Source organism: Merops nubicus, unplaced genomic scaffold, assembly GCF_000691845.1.
Source record: "Merops nubicus isolate BGI_N331 unplaced genomic scaffold, ASM69184v1 scaffold23708, whole genome shotgun sequence".
Taxonomy (NCBI): domain Eukaryota; kingdom Metazoa; phylum Chordata; class Aves; order Coraciiformes; family Meropidae; genus Merops; species Merops nubicus.
Genome location: NW_008626702.1, coordinates 13834 through 33081, shown reverse-complemented (window position 1 = coordinate 33081; position 19248 = coordinate 13834). Strand labels below are relative to the sequence as shown.

The following is a 19248-nucleotide window of genomic DNA, read 5'->3' as shown; positions in this document are numbered from 1 at the left end:
GGTGACAGTGAAATACTTTACACTGCCAGGCTGTCTTCCTATTTTATCTCTGATACTGTTATGATTACCTGTATCATTTCCTCTCAAAGTCATCATTCTTCACCATCAGTTTTGCAGTATTCATCCAACCCGTTTGGATGTATACCTGTCTTGTGACCATCCCCATCAGTCCCCTGTCTTCCTTCCCATGCTAACAGTCTGGCTGTGACATTGTAACTTTTGTTACTGCTAATCCCCAGATTGATTTAGCAGGATTTTTTTACAGAGAAAACACAAAGGCTTTTTTTCTCCTGATGGTTTATTACTTGTTAATATCTGACAAAACAGATTTATTATGGAGCAGACAGGCAGCATTTAGCATTGCTAAACAGAAAAGCACTTCCTAGTTTTGCCCTTTTACGCCCTGGTGAATGAAAAGCTCCTTTCCCTCTAACTGTTTCTGATATGGATTAACACCACAGTGAAGATAAGTTTAGAACCTGCTAGGAACTTGTGTGAGCTAAGTGCTAAAGAAAGGAAGGGCTGACAGAACTAGAGTTGCACTTTTCAGCTCCTTACTATCAACTTGCAAATAGGAAGGGCTGAGAAAAAAAGGAAGGCCTTGGAGGTGGGGAGTTACAGCTCTTCTGTTTCACCACTCCTTGGCATGTTGACTTCAGTGTGGTACTCAGAGGAGTCTCCTGAAGGCATCCAAGGTATTGGGGTTCTGTTGAAGGAGGGTCTGTTGCTGAAATTTTGATTATATATCATAAGAGATTCTGGAATCAAAGGGCAAATATCAAACTGTGGCACTTTGAAGGTCATCCGTTTGGCTGCTTTCTCATAACCCCCGTAAGGCATGGCAGTCCTGGCACAGGGGAATACGTGGAGTTAGCAAACACAGCAGAGGTAAACAATGAGATTTAGAAAATAAATTATCAAAGTTATTAAGATTGTTCATTTTACCACTGTTGCAGTTGACTGGCTAACAAATCCTTCCCAAGAATGTATAAGTGCTGATTGCCTATGCACTGAAAAAGATTTTCAAACAAAAAAAGCCAACTCTCTCCCTGCTCCCATGCACTTCCTTCACCCCTGTTGTATCAGTCTCCTTCAAACCACAGACATTTTGCACATGCTGGTTTCCTATACATGTAGGAGGCAGAGGCTGCATTACTGCAGAAATGAGTGAAATTTGGGGTTGTCCTGGGTACTGGTGTTCCTAGGCTATGGAAATGAGTGGCAAAATTATATAGAGGTTAACAGAAAATTGTGGCTGCTCTAGAAATATTTGTAAAACTTTCAGTTCTTATCAGAAGCAGCAGGAAGATCGTGATTGTTAGCTGAAGTACTGTGAAGTATAGCTTCTGATCCTAAGTATTTTTCCTGAACTTGAATGGCTTCAGTAATGAACAGTGGCAAGCTAAATCTCTCTGGTCAAATGGCACAAGAAAGAAAGAGAAATAGGATTAAGGTCCTCTTATCCAGCTGCATTGGTTTTCTGTTCATAAACTGAATTAAAATCTCAAGCTCTTAATGTATCTTCTCTTTGTAGGCCTTCAAACGTTCCATCCACAGGAGACTGTGCTAAGTAAAATGACATGCAACTAAAACTGACTTATATTGCACAGATGGGAGGCCTATGGCCAGGGTTTTTGTGTTTTCTCATGCTAAATAAACTTGAATATCCAAGAAGACTTACCGGTTAAAAGACTTGTAATGTGGGAAATCAGCTTTGGGACTATATGACAGCAAGTCAATGGTGAACTGACTTTTGTCCTCGGGGCTGACACCCATTGCTCGTTCCCAGGGGGAGATGTAAGTTTTAAATATAGTGACTTTTTTGCCTCCTGACTTTCCATCTGTAAGCAGAGGATAGTAAAACACTCTAGTTAGATGACACTTACTCTAAATACATTGTCTTTCTGTATTCTGCCATCGAAGTTGAGACACCAGCTGTGTTTCCAAATTCTGTAACTCACAAATCTAGTCCAAGGTTTTATGGTTAGATTTCTCTTTAGAAAGACTGTCATACACCATTTCTGTCCTTATCCACAAAAGCAGATGTACCACAGTCTAAGAGCCACTGGTCCGGGAATTTGCATTAGAGCATATATTTGAAAGCTCATGTTTCATTCTTCCCTCTAACCACTCAGATAAAAACCTCTTACCCCAAGAACCAATGTCCTTACCTCAGCATCCCCTTCACTGCCTCGGGGGAAGCTTTATACAAGGCAAAATGCTATCTAATTTCATGATTTAATTCTCTCTGATCATAGCACGCATAACCCTCACTGTCATCAGCTGCAACAAACAAAGCCCTGACTGTAAACTCCAAAACTAGTCTCAAACTTTGAGGTTTGGACCTTTAACCATCATATTTCAGGGTCTTGGCAACCCAAACCCATCTTTACGAACACCTTCCTCAAGAGTCTAATCTTGAATGTTCTTAAATTACCATCTCCCCTGTCTCAGTATTTTTATAAGTTGGCATTTTCTTTGTGGTTACGTGAACAGACATTCATATTTTCCCCTCCTGAACCTTAGAGACAAGTCTGGCTTAAACACCTCAGGATGGCTAAAAGCAATTTGAAATTTGAAACTGTCTTTCAAAGTTAAAATCCTGTCAATGCCAGAGCTGTACTTTGCTGTTAAGTCAGATACTTGATTGCCAGAAATTTTAGGTTAGCTTCTGGCTGCTCCATTAAGTAAGTTTAGACAAGGGGTTGCATTCTGTATGCCTCTTTTTCTTTCCTCTGTTTTCTTCCAGTTCTGTGTAATACCACCTTGCTAATAAGAGCATTGGTTGTATATTGATCTGCAGCACGCTTTGAAGATTCTCATCCTTCATAAACCTTAAAACTCCTGAGCAATGACTTCTGCTTAACTTAATTAGGGCATTTAGGAGTAATAGGTTAATGGAGTTAGATATTCTGGTGCTCTCATAGTGTTAAGAGTTTGTGTAGAAAACATAAATCCTCATTAAGTAAGTGGCGAAGAATGAACACTGCTATGCTTATGTGAAACTTCTTTATCACACCTTTATTTGTCTTGCTTAATTTCTTCAAACCTTTCTAAATCCTGGTCTTTCCTGGTTTCAGAGAATTGCAGACGTGTACAAGAATCTCATTTTCGTTTGAAAGATAAAAACAATTACTGCTCTCTTTCTGTGTGAAGGATTTAAGCAAAGTAGTTTAGAAGTTAATTGATTGCTAGGGTTGAAAAATAAAGCCAGTTGTCATCCATTTCTGCACTAAAAACTATAAGATGATATTAATCCTCCCTACACTCAGAAACTGGATAACAGTGGAAAAAAATCCTCACTGAGAAGACAAGTCTACACAGATTTCTTTTTCATAGGGATGACCAGAAATGTAAAAGCTGTTTTTGATATAAAATGCACATTCTTCCAGAATGTAAATGAAAACCCTTAGATTTTACATGGCCACTTATAACAATGGTTCCTGATTCCCAAGTAAATTCGCTTTTTGTAGTAAAATCCTATAGAGACTGTTAAAGTAATGATTTCACCTGCTGATTCCCATAGAAGAGATTTGGTTCTAGAGGTTTCTGGCCAAGCCCAACATAGGATAAAATTAAGCAAAGACTAAAGTCAATGAAGAATACTTTATCATATAAAGATACTGCTTCAGCAGACCATTGGCGATTACTAGATAACTTCTGGAAATACTGTTCCTTTCTGAAGAGTACCGAAAAAGTGCTCCTCATTTAGGTGGAAGCTTTGATTTGGAAGTAGGGCTGATATACTCAATACTGATGTGTATCGAGTAGTCTCAGGTAAGACTACTGAGATAAAGAATCATAGAGGTTGGAAAAGACCTCTAAGATCATCAAGTCTAACCATAAAGAGCCGATACTGCTACTTCTTGTACTACTCAGATTGCCACGAGGCCTGAGAGCTTTAGGTTTTTCTTGTTCTTGCAGGGAGATACTTGCCTTTCTCAGTACCATCCCCTCCTTCTCCACCACTTCCAGCCGAGTCCCCCGCATGCTCCCCTTTGCCATCCTTAGGGCCTCCTTTGCTTCCATGCTTAGCAGAACCAGCGGGATAGTGCTGCTTACTGGAGCCATGCTGCCCAGCTGTCACTCCTCCTACCATCCGCCCGTGGGCATCGCCATGGGCGTCTTCCCCATAATGCCCTCCTGGTGGGATGAACTTCTGAAAGTGATCCTAGGGGAGGAGAAAAAAGAATAGGAATCCTTGTTACAGGACATGGTCCGTTCACATTTGCAGGCTTGGGTCCCAGAGTGTGAACTTCCACCCCACGATCTGACCAGTTTTTGTCTCAGTTACAAAACCAATGACAGAATTTTATGTCAGTTATTTTCTGTATTGATTATGGGAGCAGTTGTAGAACAGTAGCAAGGGCAATGGAAGCACACCTTTTAATGGACACCTCTTAGTCATTGTGTGTGATCAGGGTAAGAAGTCCCCAGCAGTGATCAATATGAAATACAGAAGGAAGGGAAAGGAAATATAGCTTTTGCCAGAGCAGGTAAAGGTCCAGACAGAGCTACACTGTGAGAAAGCAAGCTGGACAAGAAATAGGAAGTGTTTTCATGTCAAGGCTAAGATAGCCCGGTAAAGTCAGCTCCATTACAGTGTGGGAGCTAAGTGTTACAGGGCACCAGAACAACAGGGTACTTATGAGAACATAAAAGCCAGGAAAATGACTGCCCCTATGTCTGTTTTCTGTATATATAAAGGTCTGCATGGGTATTTACACGTTGAAAAAGACTGAAGAGACACGTTGAAAAGAAAACATGAAAGACTTCCTGGAGACCGCAAGAGGAAAATGACAAAAAGGGAGAGTTTTGTTTGTAGCAATATGTGCATTAACAAACCAAACCCCAGCAACAAGGCAAGAAAGCAAGCTGCATCCCTCGCTAAAATCAAGCTGGTCTTATTTTCCAGGCTATCCACTCTGTTCAGCCCAGGCCAGAAGGCACAGTCCCTGCAGTACATAGTGAAAGGGCAAACAGTGTGTGCAGGATTTATAGACCCTGTGGTGCCAGCACAAGGTCCTGTCCTTGCACACAGCAATTTTCATTAATACTTGTGTGGAACAGAAACTAATGCAATATGTTCAGAAAAACATTTGTTGTATTGGTCATAAGTGAGTTCAAAGCTTGACTCCTATCAGATATAAGAAAGTATCTCTTGTGTATCACAGCCCACACAGGTGTATAATACCAGTAACTTGGGTTACATATCACATAAGATCATTCCTGTTGGACTGGAGATGCACGAAGATGTAACAAATAATACGGCTGAAGGGAGTGAATCTGTGGTTCCTCATGCTGCAGGTCTGCTTGTATAAATACACCAGAGGCAGTCAATGGGAGACAAGAGTGCCGACCTCTGGGCTGCCTCTCAAAGGGTTAAGGCTTTCTCAGGGCTCTTACACCTAGTACAGTTTACCAAAAAGAAGCTTTCCAGGCTGTAAATAGGCTTCCAAGGCCAGCTGTTCAGTCAGCTAAAAATAGCTGAGAAGTGAAAACCCCACAAGGCTCAAGGCAGAATTATCTAACCCTTCACTCCCTGTGTCTCCAGCAACAGTGTCCAGGGTTTCACAGCAGGTCACCAGGCTGCAACCCAGGCAGGCAGCCAGCTGCAGGCTGAAGGAGCAGAGCTGGTGCCCTCAGGGCCTTTAGGGACTTTCTGTCCTCCTCGCTGTAGGGAATTCCCTTTTTAGGAACAGAGGAGATAATGTTCGCTTGAATGTCAGGAACCACTGGGAGGGGAGAGGATTGTGAGCATTAAGCTCTACAGAGGAGCTAGCTGGGCAATCTGTTCAATTATGCATGGGAGCTATGTAGCTGTAAAAAGACAAACTGAAAAAAAAGGGTATTTGGAGGACTAAGGGTCAAAATGAGGTTATTCTCAAAATGTTAACATATATACAGGGATAATGCTTCTACTGATTTTCTCAGTTTACTGATTTCAAAACAGGATTTGCATCTGTCCTCCTTCAAGTTTCACCCATGCTATGTGCCCTTCCTGAGAATGAAATGCTTATTTCTCTTTTTCTCTGGTTACTTACATGCACTCTCTGACAAAAAAAAAAGAACCCTCATAAAATATCAGCATAACGTGAGCTACACTAAAAAGGGCTGCTTTGATTTTGTGCACAGCAGTATTTGATGTGTCCAGGAATGGGCATAATTGTCATGTAGTGTTATTTTAAATTGCACTATTACCATTAAGCAGGAGTGAAGTTTCTCTGAAACACAAGGTCTGCCTCAGGAAAGCCACACCTAAATCTTACTTAGATGCAAATGAAATGAGTTTGATTGGTCTCAGGTTAGTTCATGGTTCTTCATGGACCTGCTGGGAAAACATGCTATATTCAGCAGACATCTCCATTTATAGGAAAGACCCATTTTCCATGCAATACTCCAGTCTACTCACCTCCTAGAATAAAAAACCACAATTTTCTTTAGTTTTGGCCACCACAATAGATTGTCTTAGCTAGAATTAACAAAAGGCAAAGGCAAATTAATCTTTTTGAAATCTTGAACCTTGTTGGATTCAAACGAGCTTGTTCCAAGAAAGCAGAGCTCAGGAATGACAGTTTCAAGCAGGAATCTCAACATTGTCAAAGCTGTGTAGATGCAGCTTTGTCTTTGTTGCTTAGAGCATTCCTCTGGACAGGGTATTCAGAGTGAAATACAGCTTATGCTTGAGGAGAATGCACGTCTTGGGCCACGGCTAACAGCATGTGGAGCTTTTACATATATTCATGTAGCAAAACCAACCTTTCAGTTTGGTTTGATTGACCCTGTTGGTGGAAGGGACAAGGGAGAAGCCCAGGATTGTCAACGGAGAAGGCTGATAACCTCTCCTGTTGGCTCTGGAGGCAGATCACACAATCTCTCTGTGGTAGGGTCTGCCCTTCTCTGTGCATTGTTGGAGGTGGTGGATGTTATCAGTCCCTGGACATCCTTAAATCCACTCTAGCAAGAGAAAAACTGTGGCAAATTCATGTGATGTGTAGTATCCTGAGTTGGCTAAACAAATTGTTCTTGTGTCTTTTAAGTCCTTAGTGGTAGCAAGGGCCTGATCCCCTAGGCTGAGTGCCTAGGCAGATAAATTCTGAATTCTCTAGAGCTACTGCATGTGTCTCATGAAAAACAGATAATGAAAGATGATCCCACGAATGGAGCTGAGATCTCTAAGTATCTCAAGGCTCTGACGTCACTTCAGGCAGTCCCCAGGAGGAGACACTGTGTGCTCCCTGTCAGCTCCTTGCTGTGCCCTAAAGAGAATGATTGAGGCCACCAAATGTGTTTCTATTTCCACTACACTGATAAAGAGCTTCCCAAAGGTTTGATGCCTATGTGCTTACTAACACTTCTGAAGTTACTGTGACTACGTCCTCTCAGTGGCAGCCACTCAAATGCTCCTTAACAGTGGGATGGGAGATTTAAAATTCAGACACTTGGAGAGTCTCACAGACTGCCTGCTGTTTTTATCAAAGTGTGTGCCTCAGCCCTTAGTTTGGGGTTGCATAGCCTTAAACCTATGATTCACTTTAAAAAGCAAGGATGAAAATAAAAAGTAACCTCAGCTCTTAAAAGTGTCCTAAGCTAATGTTTTTTTAAAACATGCTCCCCCGAGAGGCACAGCAGGTTGAGCTCCTGCTTTCTATTTCCAGGTCTACTTCTGACCTGCTGTTTAATCTTAGGCAAATAATTTTTCACCTCTGTGCCTGTATTAACTCATCTAAATAATGGGATTTTTTATCTAATACTACCCAAAATCCTTGCTGCGTTTTCTTTGCGGATGAAAGAAACTGGGTTTTGGAATTATGGTCCCAAGTTTTTCTCACAGTACTCCAACAAACTGCTGTGGAAAATAAAAGGCTCTTCCTCTCTGTCATTCTGCTGTCTCCACACCAGACACTTCCTGAGCAGAAGACATCAGACTTCGTGTTCACTCTTATACAGTTTTGGGTATAGTTGGGACCTTTAGGTCTTCTGCACCAAGCCAACTCCAGCACTGCAAGGCTCATTTTGTTAGAAAAGTTCCATATTAACAGACTGACTCCACTTAGGTCATAAGCTGAGAGTCTCTCATATCTCAGCTTGCAGTTATCCTGTTTGTTCAAGAGGTTTAATATTCCCTTCAGAACAGCCTTCTTAGAAAGAATGCTTTTCCTAACATTTTCCCTTTAACCCTACCTCCAGTGATCTTGATTGGCATTCTAAGTACATTAAGGGGCAAACAGAACCATCAGTGTATGCTTTTGCATTAAACCAAGTAGCTGCATGGTAACAGCTCTGTTCCTCCATCCTTATGCTTTCCTCCACACACTGTATCACCTGTGGCTATTTAACACGTGAGATCTATTTGCTGTGAAGCACTGCTTTTGGTGTTGTAATGTAACCACTTCCATTTTCTTCCTGCCACCTCTGCTTACTCCTCCATGTTCTTGTTCAACAGCAAAAGGAATGTAATCCAGTTCTTCAACCCTTTTTCACTCATGCTTTGTTTCACAGTTGATGTCTTAGCTTATCTGAAGAGATCTCTTGACCTGAAGTCCAGCAGAAATTACTTGCCAGCACATGTTCAGTTTGTTTTCATAAAAGCATTGCCAGGATATGGAAACAACATTTATTTTAGCTTGTGGGGAGTCTGAGAAAGTGTCAAGGTGGGGTTTTTTTGTTTGTTTGTAGATCTGGGGTGTTTTTATGTACTACTGCTGATAATTGTCTACTCAGATATTTATTATTCCACCTTTCTAATGTTTTTCATTTCAGATCTGCTAGGTAAAGCATTTACCTAGAGGCAAATGAAGTCTTGAAGTCTTTCTATAAACTGTCTCCTGCACATAACCCAAATTAGACCACAAATTTTGACTAGCAGAAAGACTATTTTTAAGGATATTCACTAGAAGAAAAACAGCATAACAGCAACACCCAAGAAGTGTAACTATGGTTTTCACTCTGTGATAGCAAGAAGGTCTTGCACAGACCTTCCCAAAGTCGAGGTGGGACCCTGGGAGGAGTTGGGGCAATAATGAGTGGGGATGCAAGGCTAAGAAACACAGTTTAACATGATCATGATGTGTTTGAAGCCAAACAAATTTAATATTATGAGGTGGAGGAAAAGTCTGTGAACTGCTGAACAGTGAAGTGGGATTTAGGAGATCCAGAGATAAGACTGAGACCCTCTCTATGATTTTGGGTGATTCGTTAATCTACTTCATGGGTTCAGCTTCATCACTAAAAAATAAATATAGTCATTTCATTCATGCTATAGTTGGTCAGATGCTACAATAATAGAACACATAGCAAGATAGGATTTCAGCGTGCTCTCAGCACTCAGCAGTAAATTGCATCTTGCAGCTCCTCAGTGAGGTTGATAATATCCTCTGAGACACGGGCAGCACTGTTTCTGTGACAGGTTGGTGCAGCCTAGGGAAAGGAGAAGGTATCTTTCTTCTGATTTACTAGACAAGGCTCAGCAGAGCCTGGCTTCTCCAGCACAGCACCAAACAAGGAGGACATCACGGTCTCTCTGCCCTCCCTAAAAACATCCCCTTATACTGTATATTTGCAGGAGAAGGGGGTCACAGAATTAAAACCAGCTATAAGTAAGTAGTGCATTTCATGTTGCTCATGTGGGGAGTGGTCAGTCCTTTTGACTGTGGGTCTAGCTACCCTTTGCCTTTAACTGGCCACAGCAGGGATAGAGTGGCAGGTTTTTACTTCTGCATGGAGCTGGCTGATATTCACGCACACACTATATTCTCTGCTAAAAGTAAAAAGAGAGATCTGATTGTCCAGTGTATTTGTTTGGCTGGAGGAGAAGGAGGAGGAGAGAAGCAGGAGGGTGGATCTGCTGAGCTCCCCTTTGTGTGGAAGGTTTACAGCTACAGCAGAAGCTATTCTGGGACCCCTTCTATGGCTTGGATTTATTTTTAATAACTTCTATCTTTCTGTGTTTTTATAGTACATTACCTTGCTGTTAACACTTTTTTTGGGGGTAAGAAACAATCTGCACTCCATCCCAGACCTTTCTTGCCCTGCTTTACTGTGTCTGGAGAATATTCTAAGGTAGTTAAGAAATTATTGTATAAAAGCACAAAACACACCACCAGCTTTGAATCCCTTCACCATCCCACAGCCTTAAAGTCACAAGGAATTCTTTTGGATGGGGAGCAAAGGACATGAAAATTAACTGGGAGTGGGAAGTAACTGGAATTAACAGTAGGAATTCTTTACTCTGCCATTATCTTCCTCCCACAGTTCCCTTTTGTTTAAGCCTTCTTTTCTCCATCCACCTTTGAACAGAGGCAGGAGCAAGAAAGGAAAGGAACAGAAACCTAATCAAATATTGCAATCAACAGGGCTTTTTGATGAAAGTTATTTGGTGCTAAGGTCAGGTGCTGTACTTATGGTTTGAAAGGTATCAGTGAGGGACAGATCTCTTGCCTTTGCCTGCCTAAGAGCAACCAGCTCTCTGAGAGGATGGCTTAATTGCTGCTCAGCTTTCCTTCTTCCTGCTCTGACTGCAAGCAAAGGTGGTAACTCATGCTGGCTGTGCTGGTGAGAATAGCACAGAGGCAGTGCTTGCAGCCTGGCAAAGTCCTTGTCCAGAGCACACACAGGGCAACCAACAAATGGTAACAATTATGTTTATGATCCTGCTAAGCTGGTCCTGAGCAAGGGCTCTAGGGCAGGCCCAAGTCTTCCTGCACGGACCAATGGAGATTTGTTATCTGTACCATGAATGTGGAGAAAAGATGGCCCTGAAAGGGAGTCATGGAGGCTTTTAAAGCAGAGTACCAGCTGCTGCTCAGAGACTATGCCACTAGCAAAGCCATAAAGAAAATCCTACACTTCTTGGGGTCTTGTCTAACTCCCAAATACATCTCTCCACAGTACAGTATCTTACAGTCTTGCCCAAAGAGCTTGGGAGCAGGGGTTTTCATACAGAATGGAGAAAAGTATTCACTACAGAAAGCATATGGAATGAAAGTCAGGTGCAGATTAATAAACAAAGTAGGAAAAACAGCTAACAAAAAGAAGCAGTTGTTATCAGCCTTTGTAATGTCAGTCTTGAATGGATTCTGTGTGTGTCCATTTTTGAGTCAGCTCATCACAACTCAATTGCTTTGTATTTCTCTCGTTGGGCACCCTTAAGTGACACCCTCAAATTTTCCAAGTTTGAACTTCACCCTTTTTATTCCCTCTCCTCATTATTTTCTCAATCCTCCTCACTGCAGCAGATTCTGACACACGAACTTGGCCCCTGTCTGTTTTAGGATGCTCTAAGATTGCTGATTATTTACAAAACCAGCTTGCATTTCTCTAGGATTTTCATCGGAGGAGACCAAAGTTCAACACACCATTCATTCTCACACCCTTTCTAGGAGATAGCTCACTGAAGAGATGGAGTACCTAAAGCACAAAGAGATGAAGAAACTGCCTGAAGTCTAACAACAGTGGATAAACTTTCTCTATCTCTGGTCTGTCATCCCTCATCTGTAATCTGACCTACTGTTGTCATTTTAATGACTTTTTTTTTTCAGGCGTCTTTCCACATTCTGCTTCCCAATTTGTCATTTTTAGAAGTGAAGTACAAAGATTTACTTACTGCTGCTTTCAGAGGACTAAAAAATAGTGTGTTTTTGTTTAGCAGAACATTTTCTCCAGCTTGGCTTTTATTATTTTCCTTCAGTTTCTTTGGATTGGAAACTGGATGCCATAAAGGGATAAAATGAAACCAAATAAACTTTAAAGAACTTCAGAAGACAAGATACTACATCAAAATGCATATGACCCTGAAACATTTTCTGTTTTACTGACAATTACGTGAAGGCAAAGTTTCATTTACACCAGCAATGAATTGTAGAGAGAAGTTCAAAGATTAAATAACAGTACTAACTCATGGGAAAGGGAAAAAAAAAAAAGAATGTTAGAATTTATACATCATATCTGATAGGAAAATACTTTATATGAAAACAAACTTAGCTTCTAGCAAAGAATTAGAAGATATTGCAGTGTCAGGTTAGAGGTTTCTGTCTGAACTTTCATTTATGGAACTTCTTCCAGCAATGAGCAGAGGACTCTGCCCAGCAGAAAGCACAGTAATGTATCCTAGGCGGAAAATAGAATTATACCTACTGGAGCAGAAGTCAGACCTGGATGGGTCATTTCCATCTTGCAAAGGAGAAATGGAATGGGTACAAAGCCATTTAGTCTTGCCCTTCACAGCTCTGAACATCTGCCAAACATGCAGTCCTCCCTCATTACTCAGTACTGGATTTTCTTACGCTTCTGCATGTGTGATACCAAGTATTTACCAAAGGAAACCAATACTGCTGCTGAAAGGAGACAAAACTTGTGTGTTTGTATAATTTTGGCTTTTTCCTGCACTTCTTTGCTAGCATATCCCCCTTCAGTCCAAGCCCATGCACATACAGATGGAGGACAGCTTGGGCACAATCCATTCCTATTTACCCTGGGTGTATGGAGCAGCTTTTTACTTTTAATCTCCGACCTACCACAGAATTGTCGGTGAAGGCATCAGGGTTATTCTCATAAATGAACTTCTCCACCCTCAGCTGACGTAATTTGAACATCTTGGATCCTTTGTTAGTGAGGAGAGAGAGCTCTTCTAGCATCACATCTCTGGGGATGCTGATCTTCTTCCCCAGGTTCAGCTTGGACACCTCTTGTGGCATGACTAAAAAACATATAAAATGGGACTCTTTAGGAAGTGCTGTGGTCCAGGTCTCTTGTCCATTGCTTCAAAGCAGCCAAGTTCACTTCTAAATTAAGTTTTTAGGAAATAACCTATGCATCAGATTTTTACTTTGATGACATTTTAAATACAAATGAATGGAATTACTCTGGATTATAATCAAGGCAAATCTACACAAAGAAGAGTTGCATAAGGGTGTAGATAGATGCATGTGTCCCACATCTGAAGCACCTCAGTCAGTGTACCAGGATTCCTTAGTACTGCCTAAAAATTCACCACTGCCTTGTCTGGTTACTGCCCTGTGCTTGCCTCTCCTCCTCTGGAACTAGATGAGTGAGTGGTCAGCTCTTTGCATTGGGATGACATATAATAGAGATCACTCTGGCATGCTTTGGTTTAAACATTATCCTGGAACCATGGCAGGATTCAATCTTATTGTATCCATTTGTGTGTTTGTTTGTTTGTTTGTTTGAAGGAGAATTTATAAGGGTAAAAGTGGCCGAAGTTCTCTTCAAGTCTTAATATGCTGGTTACTCTGTAAGTCCTTTTCCATTTAATTTGGTACCATCGATTCTTCATCAAAGCAATGGACTCAAACATTTTCAATGTAAAAATGTTGCAGAAATGCTGTTAAAGCTTTTCAGTCAGAAACAAGCAACTTTTCCTAGGCCTGCTTTATTCAGTATTAAGCAAGGCTAAGACCAAATACCTACCTCTACATCTAATTTATGACACAGAATACATCTCCATCCTTAAACTGGTATAACATTGGTATGAGCCCATTCATTTTATTAGATATTCTCTGAAGAATTTTTTTCTTTTTTAGCAAGCTGATTTTATATAGCACAATTTCATAGCACAGGAGGAAATGCCCTTTAACTGAAAATTGGATTTTTACTTGCTTGTTTACTTGAATAAAAGATTAGAGACAAACAGAAAAACATATAACTGTACCCTAGCAAAGAAGTTTCTATAGCTCTTTTTTGGGGGCCAGAAAAAGGGACAGCACTGAATTGCTACTTTTCAAAACCTCTAAAAATCTTCCCCATGCTGTTAAAAGTAGAGAAGACAAGGATAGCACAGTTAATTAAAAGTCACCCTGCCCCATACACAGGTATTCTGTAGTGTCCCAAGTTATATTCTTCCTGCTGTGTTATTCCCTCTTTGACTTTGACTTTTTCGACTAATGAGTGCTGGATCAAAGGAATTCTTTCACAACAGAGGAAAAACAAATTAGAGACAAAGTTTGTAAGAGAATAACATAAAATATCACAAGGCACTGCAATATTGATACCCAGCAAGGATCATGTTCTCTTTCCATTCACACTGGTGTGCATCCAAATGAATGCTGCAGGAAAATATGAGTTTACAAAGCATAATCTGCATCAGCATTTGACCTGGGTGTGTGTAATGCTTTTAAACAGCAAATTAGAAAATGTGATGTAGTTAAAGGCTGAGGTTTAGTAATATTTGTGGCTCTGCCTCCTGGTACGTTCACTGCGTATCTTGCTCTGGGAGATCAGTCAGATAGGGTGTGAAATTTTAAAGGCTGAAATTCAGGCTGAAATCCAAACAATTCTCACATGTGCAGTTTTGCATATCTTACCTTCGTCTGTCAGCTTCCCAATGAGTTTAGTGGGCTTTTTCCTTTTAAGAGGAGCAGGAGTCCCTGCAAGGGGCATTCCCACAAAGGGTTCTCTGCTTTGCTCTAAACACACAAGGAAATGGAGAATGAAACACTGGAAAGGTATTTCCTGCCTCTCTTTTAGTTGCCATCTGCAGTTAAGAGATACACAGCCTTCATTTCACACACAGGTCCTTTTCTGTCTCTAGCACATGAAGGAGCTAGTGAATGGTATTGTCTCACAGAGAGTACCACTGGCAGGCTCTTGTGGTTTTCTCCAGAGACTTAGCATTAGGACACAAAATATGGCAGCAGGTCACAGCAGAAGCATTGCCAAGGTGCCATATAGCACTGTCAGCCAAAATAGGCACTTTAATTGCATCAGGGCACTCTCCCAGCACCCACGTGTGCCACAGTGGTATGGTACTCTGTTATCATCTTGGGCTGCAGGAACAGCCCACTTTGAAAATGTGCTAAAGGAAAAGTTGTCCACCCAATTTCTCTGAAGTCATTTGTGCCTGATTCATATGTATCGATCTTATCAGGTATCATTTTGGAGGGGAGAGGCAAGGAAGAAGGAGATTTCTTCTAGTACAGTGTTTCCCATCTCTGTCCCCAGATAAGATGAGAGATCTGTGCTTCAGTGTCAGGGAAGATTAGGAGAAATCTCAGCACTTCCACTTCAGGCAGATTCTCAAGAGTCCCTCTTGGGGGTTACCATGCATAATCTAAGTAGGGCAAATGTCTTGCCTTCACTTCAGCACTGTCCATGCCCAAACAACAGCATACATGGGGACAGATCCTCACCTAATGCCATATAATACAAAGAAAAATGAGAAAAGACCCACTGGCTTCAGCAATAGCAATAACTAACTGTCTCTGTCCTTGTGCTTCTTTGCACTTCAGTTGCTTAAAATTTCAGAACTGAAAAGGTGGAGCTATGAGTTATATTTTAAAACTAGCAAGTGAACAGCTGGCTCTAGGAGTTTGTACACTGCCCTTGTGATCAAGACATTTTTATTTTCTATGTATTCTGCAGTTTTTTTGCACCATTACTCCTTCTGCAACATGATTTTCATGTGATGAGGTGATGAAAACTGCTAAAAGAAGCCCAGGCACAGCAAACCAGCTCAAATCACATTGGCAGATGCTCTATTGGATTAGTTTTTCTTTCAGATTTCCAAGCTTTTCTTTTTACTGAGATGCTGCCTATGTAGTTCACATCATAAAAGAACCCACCCTGGTGTATTCCCAAAGCAAGCATGAGCAGGTGCAGCCATAAAGCATGCGCTGCACATTCTCCTTCAGCAGCCAGACATCTGCTTGGCTATATAAAAGAAGCAGGCCCTTCTTGACAGGAAAAGGGCAATGCTGCCAGGAGGCGAGGAAGGTGGGAAGTTATGGCCCATCTGATGGGTCATAAGACTGGCAAGACAGAAGGAAATCATCTGTATGCCCCAAACATGGACTCCATGGGGCAAGGCAGAAAGGGCTGGTCCTGGTGAGGAACCTTGCTCCTCTAGCACACCCATTCCCAAGGAGCAGCAATGGCAAGTCTGTCCCATCCTGCTGTCCTTTACTATTCCAGCATGATTGGGGAGTGGAAACCCTTCTGCATGCAACTGCTCTAGCATAAGGTAAGGGGCAGCAATCTGTCACTGTGGACAGGGTCCAGAGCTACACTGGGACTACTGCTCTTTTAGACACCTCACCATGAGGAGGCTGCAGGAGCCTCAGTCCCCATCCTCCCCAAAGCTAGGGCCACAATTATCCTTTTCTCCCCTGAGCTCTACCCCTTCGTTCAAGCCCTCTGTCTCTTTCTGCATCAGTCTCTGCAGCAGACGTTTCCTTGGTTTTGCTGCAAACCAAACCAGTCTTTACCCTCTCCAGCATCTCCTCTCAACTATTTTGCTACCCAGTCAACTCACCTCAGGCTTGCAGTGCCAGGCTCAGACCAGCTCACGTGCCTGCCCCAGAGCTCGGCAGTGGGCTGCTTCCTCCCAGCCCTTCTCGGGGTGCTGCTGGGGAGGCTTCTCCAGCACCCCACTCACCCAGGCTGCCTGGGTGCAGGGAAGCTCTACCCAGCACAAAGTGCTGATGCGAAGTGCTGTGAATTTGACTCCTGAAGGCTGCTCACGCAGGCATCCTGCAGTTATTAATAGCCAACAGCCCGGAGGGCAGAGTCTCAGATAGCACCACTGCCAGCCCCGAGGAGAGGGGAGAGGAAAAGGTTGCTCCTTAGGCCCCCTGCAGTCACTGCCTCAGTTCCCAGGAAGGCCAAGCACTCCACAGGTGCCTCACTTCTTCCTTCTTTCTCTTCAAATCAGCATGCTCTTCCCCTTCCTCATCCTATTGCATTTGAATGAAATTCATCCTCAAACACCTTCTCAATATCCTGTTTGTCAGTAGTGCCCCACAAGCTCTCTTGAGTCTTGCTCTCTTTTACACATTCCTTCTGTCCCTCCTCACTCCATCATTCAATCCAGTGTCCTCTGGGGTTACAGAATCAAAGAATCACAGAATGCTAAAGTTTTGTAAGGGACCTCTGGAGATCATCTAGTCTAATTCCCCTCCCAAAGCTGGTTCGCTTAGGGCAGGTTACACAACAACGTGTCCAGGTGGGTTTTGAATGTCTCCAGAGAAGAAGATCCCACAACCTCTCCGGGCATCCCGTTCCAGTGTTCCCTCAGCCTCACAGTAAAGAAGTTTTTCCCAATGTTGAGGTAGAACTTCCTGTGTTCCAGTTTGTGCCCATTGCCCCTCATCCTATCACTGGGCACCACTGAAAAGAGACTGGTCCCATCCTCTTGACACCCGCCCTTCAAATATTTATAAACATTTATAAGATCCCCTCTCAGCCTCTCTTCTCCAGGCTAGACAGACCCAGGTCCCTCAGCCTTTCCTCATAAGAGAGATGTTCCAGTCCCTTGATAATCTTCACAGCTCTCCATTGAACTATCTCTAGTAGTTCCCTGTCTCCCTTGAACTGGGTGACCTAGAACTGGATACAGTACTCCAGATGTGGCCTCACCAGGTGAGAATAGAGGGGGAGGAGAACCTCCCTTGACCTGCTGGTCACACTCTTCCCAATGCACCTCAGAATACCATTAGCCTTCTTGGCCACAAGGGCATGCTTCTGTCTTATGATTAATTTGTTGTTCCACCAGGACCCCAAGGTCCTTCTCCGTGGAGCTGCTTTCCAGTAGGTCAGCCCCTGACCTCTACTGGTGCATGGGGTTATCCCTCCCCAGGTGCAGGACTCTGCACTTGTCCTTGTTGAATTTCATGAGGCTTCTCTCCACCCAACTCTCCATCCTGTCCAAGTCTTGCTGAATGGCAGCATAGCTTTCTGGTATACCAGCCACTTGTCCCAGTTTCATATCGTCAGCAAACTTGCTGAGGCTACACGCCGTCCCTTCATCCATGTCATTGATGAAGATGCTGAACATCTTCATCATTCATGAACATACTGGACTGGAGCTAGTACTGACCTCTGGTGAACACCACTAGCAACCAACTGGACTCTGCTCCTCTGATCACAACCCTCTGAGCTCTATTGTTTAGATGGTTCTCAATCTGTCTCACAGTCCACTCATCTAACCCACACTTCCTGCACTTACCTATGAGGATGTTATGGGAGACTATCAAAAGCCTTGCTGAAGTCAAGGTAGACAACATCCACTACTCTCCTTCATCTACCCAGCTAGTCACACCATTATAGAAGGCTATCAGATTAGTTAAGCATCATTTCCCCTTGCTGAATCCATGCTGACTATTCCTAGGAATCCGAAATGAGCTGTTCGTCTCATGGAGATGACTTCCAGAATGACCTTTCCAGGGATGGAGGTTAGGCAGACTGATCTGTAATTTCCTGGGTCCTCCTTCTAGCCCTTTTTGAAGATTGGAGTGACATTGGCTTTCTCCAGTCCTCAGGCACATATTCTGTTCTCCATGATCTGTCAAAAATGGTGGAGGGTGGCATAACAACAACGTCAGCTAGGTCCCTCAGCTCATTGGGGCCCATGGATTTGAGTGTTCAGTTTGCCTAAATGGTCCCTAACCCAAACCTCATCAACCAGTGGAGAGTCCTCCTTCCTCTAGACTTTCTCTCTTACCTCCAGGGACTGAGATTCCTGAAGGCTATACATAATTCCTACAATTCCAGGCATTCAAATAATACATGAGAAAACAGAAGAAAAATAGTCGTATGCGTGAAGCAAGAAGCAGTACGAAAACCACAAAGTCTAGAAAGCTGGTTACAGATTTTTAGGAAGTAGCTGTGTAATGTGTATGGGAAACCCAGCCAAATCAAATAGTAAGGAAATAAATTTCCTGATTCATGACAGAAATAGGGTTAATTGCCTGCATCTGGTACAGCTTTGTACATGCAAGTGACTCCCCTTCTTTAGCTTCTGTTCATTATGAGGTGACTCTCCCTGTTTTTCACCCCCACACCCAGCTGGGTTCTGGTTCTGTGATGAAGGTAATGTATCTCATTTTACTGGATTACTCAAAGATGCACATACCTTACAGCTTCTGTGTAAAGCAGAAATCCTGCAGAAAGCATTCTCTTCCTTTGGATCAACATTGGATCAAAATCTAGTTGTCCACTGAATAAACCTAGAGTCTAGTGAGCGGGGGAAAAAACCCAAACACAGCTGTGACTGTAGTAGTACAGAGAATTGCAAGCAAAGTCAATCTAAAGGAACATCAAAAGACAATCATTTCCCTTTTTTCCCCCATTTTGAAGTTGATTTTGATTGGTTTTGCATATAGAACTCCTCAGTGTGATAGGTGGGTTGAAAGCATAAAGCATTAGGCCACAGTACTGTTTGGGAGATCCTGCAGAAGAGTGCTGCAATATGCCCATGGGCTATAATCAGCCTTTATACCCTGCCTGGAGGCAGGG

General features: G+C 42.5%; 1 protein-coding gene across 2 annotated transcripts; it reads right to left on the bottom strand.

Annotated features, from left to right (window-relative positions):
• Positions 1-542: 542 nt before the first annotated feature.
• Positions 543-16431, bottom strand: MYOZ1 (myozenin 1). 2 transcript variants are annotated; one of them, XM_008946102.1, is made up of 6 exons: positions 16268-16371; positions 14322-14423; positions 12516-12697; positions 3937-4171; positions 1682-1841; positions 543-847 (listed from the first exon to the last, which is right to left on the bottom strand). In XM_008946102.1, exons 2-6 carry the CDS (start codon positions 14395-14397, stop codon positions 616-618), a joined length of 885 nt encoding a protein of 294 aa, XP_008944350.1. In that variant the 5' UTR covers positions 14398-14423; positions 16268-16371; the 3' UTR covers positions 543-615. The 2 variants fall into 2 exon arrangements, with proteins under 2 accessions (XP_008944350.1, XP_008944351.1); XM_008946103.1 differs by lacking the exon at positions 14322-14423 and having other exon boundaries at positions 16268-16431.
• Positions 16432-19248: the final 2817 nt, after the last annotated feature.